General features: G+C 41.7%; 1 protein-coding gene across 8 annotated transcripts in view; it reads right to left on the bottom strand.

Moving 5' to 3' along the window:
* Positions 1-408: 408 nt before the first annotated feature.
* LOC110524860 (histone deacetylase complex subunit SAP130) overlaps positions 409-6,590 on the bottom strand; it is a 44,629-nt gene continuing 38,447 nt past the window's right edge. For 7 of the 8 annotated variants that reach the window (XM_090236467.1, XM_090236468.1, XM_090236469.1 and 4 more), the window contains 3 exons: positions 5,960-6,060; positions 4,603-4,716; positions 409-2,415 (listed from right to left, as the gene is read on the bottom strand). In XM_090236467.1, the coding sequence (XP_090092593.1) occupies positions 2,257-2,415; positions 4,603-4,716; positions 5,960-6,060 (374 nt within the window). In that variant the 3' untranslated portion in view covers positions 409-2,256. Of the gene's footprint in view, positions 2,416-4,602; positions 4,770-5,959; positions 6,061-6,590 lie in introns of all 8 variants that reach the window. The other variant, XR_016496385.1, reaches the window with a different exon arrangement.

Below are 6,590 nucleotides of genomic sequence, written 5' to 3'. Positions count from 1 at the left end.
GAACATCCTGTTTTTGACTGCACGGGGCCTTTACAACTGCAAAGTTCTCTCTGCCTCATGGCAAAATGTGTAGAATTGCAGAAAATTAACTTAAAAATGGCAAAATTGTATCTACGATGCCAAGAATCGTGCTTTTCAAATGTTTTCCCCGGGCCCGAGACTTGGTTCGTCCAGCCATGAACTGCAGACGTAGGACAAGTAATAGTAGGCTATTTTTTTATTTTTTTATCTCACTTGAGTTGTGTTCTGATTATGAAGGGGGTTCCTGATGAATTTGCTATCACGAAAAGGGGGTCCCTAAGCGTTTCAGAACCCCTGATATAGTCAACTCCACGACAATGGGAACATCCATGGAACAAAACTAGTGTCTTCACAGTACATATAAAACAAAATGACTTGAGAATACCGTTTCCTTGAAGTAGTTTTACTAGAATAACAGAGAACCCATGTACAATAGCTGAATTTTCAGGCCCAGCGTCTGATCATAACATCTGAAAAAGAATCACAACATGTTTTTATGAAGTACAAAACCCCAAAATTAGCAACAACAAAAAAAAAGACAATGGAAAAAAACAAAAAAGTTAAACACTTTCATATTCAACTTCTTTATAATTTGAACAGAAATCAGTTCCTGGCATTGTAGTTACACGACAAGCACAATACTTCCTAAAACCAAACGCATAATGTACGGTCATCAATCACACCATGAAACATTACCCACTACGCTCGTTAGCCATCTCAAAACATTACCCATAATGCTCGTCAGCCATTTCAAAACGTCAGCCATTTCAAAACATTACCCACAATGCTCGTCAGCCATTTCAAAACATTACCCACAATGCTCGTCAGCCATTTCAAAACATTACCCACAATGCTCGTCAGCCATTTCAAAACATCTCTGCATGTAAATCTCTCTATTATACAGACTGTCTCATTCATTATCAAATAAATATCTGAAAACAATAAACACTCCGCCAATATTTTCATAATCGTTAAAGTTCTGCACATACAGTACAATTAAGTCTGTTGGGGGGTGCCCCATCTTCCAATATAAGAAATATATAAAAAATATTGAAACAAAAATGGGCATTTGGCACCACATTGTTTATCACACAGGTAAATGCTGAAAATGGAAACAGAACAGGAAGTTGTAAATAAATATAGCATATTTTAAAGATGAGTCATAAATATTTGATTTCTGCCAGTAGTTGTGAAAGTAACGCCCCAAAGCGAGACATTGTTGAACAAAGTCATCCACTACATACGATGTGTTACAGACTTGTTTTTTTCCCCCCTTCATATCGATGATCTTACCAACTCGTACAACATGTTTGAAGTTTTGTAAGTGCTTACGGTTCCGTTCAACCTCTGCTTTTTTTTTTTTGACAAGAAGTAACTTGAACTGAAAGATACCAAAATAACCTGTAAAATAGGAGAACCGATAGACCTGAGCTCTGTAAAAAAGTAGAACAAAAAAGAAGAAGTGTTGTCTTCCAAATGGCATCCTATTCCCTACGTAGTGCACTACTTTTGTTCAGGACACATAGGGCTCTGGTCAAAAGTAGTGCACTACGTAGGGTATAGGGTTCCATAGGGCTCTAGTCAAAAGTAGTGTACTATATAGGGTGTAGGGTTCCATAGTGCTCTGGTCTAAAGTAGTGCGCTGTATAGGGAATAGGGTTCTATAGGGCTCTGGTCTAAAGTGGTGCACTATATAGGGAATAGGGTTCCATAGGGCTCTAGTCAATAGTAGTGCACTATATATAGGGAATAGGGTTCCATAGGGCTCTGGTCTAAAGTAGTGCACTATATAGGGAATAGGGTGCCATTTGGAAGACAGAGTGTTGAGTCTTCTTCAGTGAGAACATATTCCTAGAGGGATTCCCTCCAGACAGTGAGCTCTGACTGAAGCAACAGGAGGGTTCTTCTAGTTATGTTGTCCAGCCAGCTTCAGTGCTCAGACAGAGATAAGAGGGGTGTGGGTGAGTAGCTGTCATAGTACCAACAGTTCCATCTCTAGCTCCCAGCAGCTCTTCCACCCTGTCCTCCCGTTCGGGCAGGGCAGAGGTGGGTCGTGTTCATTAGGCACGTAAGCAGCAAAAAAAACTAAAACACAAAACAGGGAGGGACTACCCCCTTGACTTATCCACTGAGAAACGTTTACAATTTCTTCTTCCGTTGCAAAACCGGTTTAAAACACATCGCACGCTGTAACGAACAGATCCGTGACGTTGGTGACGGAACAGGAAGTCCAGGCTAGGCCCGATCCTTACGTTTCAGTTGGTTAGACTTTTTGACAGCTCCGTTCTGGTTGAGCAGCTTCAGGACCTTGTCTTTGTGGTCCAGAACCTTCATCATAGTGTCCCGGGCCTCTGTAACCTGGTCCATCACTAGCTTACAACGCTGTATGTTACCCTGCGCACACAGAACCAACATTCAGTTAGGCCTACATGACAACACTGTAGAAGTATCACAAGTATCACACTACTGAGTAGAAAAACAAATTGATGCACTGAAATTGTCTGGACTCCCCCAACTGTGACTGTGACTAAATAAACGTGTGACTTTTGGGTAACATGTGAGAGGATTTCCTCTTGAAGGACAATAACACGTCATCAAGTGCTCAACCAATCAATCAATCGATCGCTTAATCAATCAATCAATCCACCGTACCTGTATGAGTTAACCTATAATGATGACGTGGTTCAGAAAGAGAGTTCTGAATATTGATGTTAACCTTTCTGGTTATGACCTTTTTCTGCAAGACAGAACTTCCAAAGGTGGTGGAGTGGCAAATCTTTTACCAAGGATCACCTTCAGTGCTCGGTTGTCTCCACCAAGTCTGTCCCAAAAGCAATTTGATTTGCTGGTTTTAAGCATTCAACTTTCAAATATCTCTTTGTTGACTGTTGTTGGGTGGTATCATCCACCATCAGAACTGGCCTGTGCCCTACCTGCCCTAAGCTCTCTCCTGGCCCCTTACACTAAGTCTGAATTTGTCCTGCTAGGAGACCTAAACTGGGACATGCTTAAACCACCTGACCAAGTCCTAAAGAAATGGGACTCCCTAAATCTTTCTCAGACTTTTACCAATCCCACAAGGTATGACTCCAAACACCCAGAAAAGGCTAAATCCCCTTGTTGTTATCCTCACATATAATCCTGATAGGTATCAGAGGCAAGGTCATGACCTGGCCTCTGTAAATTGGTATAGAATAAGCTTGATCCCCTCTGTCGAAGATGCTTGGACCTTTTATTTTGATTGTTAACAAACACACCCCCATAAAGAAAATGAGAATTACTCCACCTCAAGAATCACATTTGGCGAAAGGCTCGGGACACGCATACTCAGGTTGACTGGCTCTCGTTCAGGCAAATGAGAAATAAGTGCACTCAGGCTATCCCGAAGGCCAAAGTTAGTTACTTTAAGGAGCAGTTCTCTCTCTGTGGGTCTAACCCCAAGAAGTTCTGGAAAACAGTTAAAGACCTGGAGAATAAACCCTCCTCCTCCCAGCTGCCCATGTCCCTTAATGTTGATGATGTGGTTGTTACTGACAGGAAGCACATGTCCCTTAAAGGTGATGATGTGGTTGTTACTGACAGGAAGCACATGTCCCTTAATGTTGATGATGTGGTTGTTACTGACAAGGAGCACATGTCCCTTAAAGGTGATGATGTGGTTGTTACTGACAGGAAGCACATGTCCCTTAATGTTGATGATGTGGTTGTTACTGACAGGAAGCACATGTCCCTTAATGTTGATGATGTGGTTGTTACTGACAGGAAGCACATGTCCCTTAATGTTGATGATGTGGTTGTTACTGACAGGAAGCACATGTCCCTTAATGTTGATGATGTGGTTGTTACTGACAGGAAGCACATGTCCCTTAATGTTGATGATGTGGTTGTTACTGACAGGAAGCACATGTCCCTTAATGTTGATGATGTGGTTGTTACTGACAGGAAGCACATGTCCCTTAAAGTTGATGATGTGGTTGTTACTGACAAGGAGCACATGTCCCTTAAAGGTGATGATGTGGTTGTTACTGACAGGAAGCACATGTCCCTTAAAGGTGATGATGTGGTTGTTACTGACAGGAAGCACATGTCCCTTAAAGTTGATGATGTGGTTGTTACTGACAAGGAGCACATGTCCCTTAAAGGTGATGATGTGGTTGTTACTGACAGGAAGCACATGTCCCTTAAAGGTGATGATGTGGTTGTTACTGACAGGAAGCACATGTCCCTTAATGTTGATGATGTGGTTGTTACTGACAGGATAATAGATAATAGCATCTTATGCTTTTGCCAAAAAGCCTTTTTGAAATCTGACATGTTGTGTTGCTACCATGCTGTGTTGCTACCATGCTGCCTTGCCATGTTGCTGTCTTAGGTCTCTCTTTATGTAGTGTCTCTTGTCTCTTGTGTTTTGACCTTCATTTTTATTTTTTAATCCCAGCCCCCGTCCCCGCAGGAGGCCCTTTGCCTTTTGATAGGCCGTCATTGTAAATAAGAAGTTGTTCTTCACTGACTTGACTAAATAAAGTATAAATAAAAAATAAATTAAATGTTGTACATGTACTGTTTACTGTCCCCACAAACCTGTATGAGTTCGTTAATGCGGTGCAGCTCGTCGTCGACCCCGGCCCTCTTCTTAGGGATTAGCCCCTCCTGAAGGGAAGTCAGTCTGCTATACACATCATGCTCCAGGTTTGACTAGGGGTCAGAGGTTAGCGGTCAGAGATCAGCCTGGAGGGAAGGTCAGTCTCCTATATATATACACACACATGTAAATTAATTACTTATAAATCATTCAATGTGATTTTCTGGATTTTTGTTTTAGATTCCGTCTCTCACAGTTGAAGTGTACCTATGATAAAAATTACGGACCTCTACATGCTTTGTAAGTAGGAAAACCTGCAAAATCGGCAGTGTATCAAATACTTGTTCTACACACTATATATATATATATATATATATATATATATATATATATACACACATACATACACACACATACATACATACATACACACTGAACAAAAATATAAACGCAACATGTAAAGTGTTGGTCCCATGTTTCATGAGCCAGAAAAAAAAATCCCAGAAATGTTCCGTACGCACAAACAGCTCATCTCTCTCAAATGTTGTGCACACATTTGTTTACATCCCTGTTAGTGAACATTTCTCCTTTGTCAAGATAATCCATCCACCTGACATTCCATATCGAGAAGCTGATTAAACAGCACGATCATTACACAGGTGCACCTTGTGCTGGGAACAATAAAAATATAGATATTTTCTCATATAAACTGTAACTCACTAAAATCTTTGAAATTGTTGCATGTTACATTTTTGTTCAGTGTACATCATGCTCCAGGTTCGACTAGGGGTCAGAGGTTACAGATCGGCTGCTGGAGGGACGTCAGTATGCTATATACATCATGCTCCAGGTTCGACTAGGGGTCAGAGGTTACAGATCGGCTGCTGGAGGGACGTCAGTATGCTATATACATCATGCTCCAGGTTCGACTAGGGGTCAGAGGTTACAGATCGGCTGCTGGAGGGACGTCAGTATGCTATATACATCATGCTCCAGGTTCGACTAGGGGTCAGAGGTTACAGATCGGCTGCTGGAGGGACGTCAGTATGCTATATACATCATGCTCCAGGTTCGACTAGGGGTCAGAGGTTACAGATCGGCTGCTGGAGGGACGTCAGTATGCTATATACATCATGCTCCAGTTTCGACTAGGGGTCAGAACAGGGTTAGAGGTCAGGGGTCAGGGCAAGACTTAAGGGTTTCAACAAGACATTAAAAGGAACATTGACATAAGTACTGCATAATACAAGCTCCAAAATACAAAAGTCACTATTTTTTCACTAATTAAAACGTCACTTAAATGTCCTCTGGTGGCTGCAAATGAGAACTGAGAGATGTATCGCCAACGGCACTCACCAGCTGCATGAGCTGAGCAACACACAAGTGCATCTTCCATCCCTGAGCTCGCCGTGCTACTCCTCTCCGATTGGCCACTTCCTGTAACGACTCCTTCTCCTCTGTAGGAACAGACACGTAACAACAGACATGACTACTACGCTGACCCCCGTTTTAACGAAGGCTTCGTAAACACGACATAACTACATTACCTATAACCGTACGTCATGGTTTAGAAATGTGGCATAACCTTGTGCTTTATAAAAAGGGTGACATAAGCACTACTTAAATAAAATACCTTATAAATCATATTAAAATGGAGGCTTCACAAAGCATTTATAACCCATCGTGCAACTTGATAGGGCGTTGAAACGCCAGGAAAGAGGGTTCAATTCCCAGGAACACCCATATACGTAAAAATGGATTCACACATGACTAAGTCGCTTTGGATAAAACAGTCCGCTAAATTGCATATAATTATATTAAAATCTAAAACATTTCTAGGATGGTCAAAACTTCTTTCCCTCCTGGGTGAATAGTCCATGTTAATCCTGACCTCAACTTCCCCCCACAATGCTGTGCTGCAGGATAACTCTAAAGCGCAGTCGTGCACAGCAACAACAACAAAAAACCCGTTGTTGAGGCCTTTTAA

The sequence above is a fragment of the Oncorhynchus mykiss genome, chromosome 5 (genome assembly GCF_057628025.1).
Source record: "Oncorhynchus mykiss isolate SJ-2025 chromosome 5, ASM5762802v1, whole genome shotgun sequence".
Lineage (NCBI taxonomy): Eukaryota > Metazoa > Chordata > Actinopteri > Salmoniformes > Salmonidae > Oncorhynchus > Oncorhynchus mykiss.
This window is presented reverse-complemented; position numbering and strand designations above follow the sequence as displayed.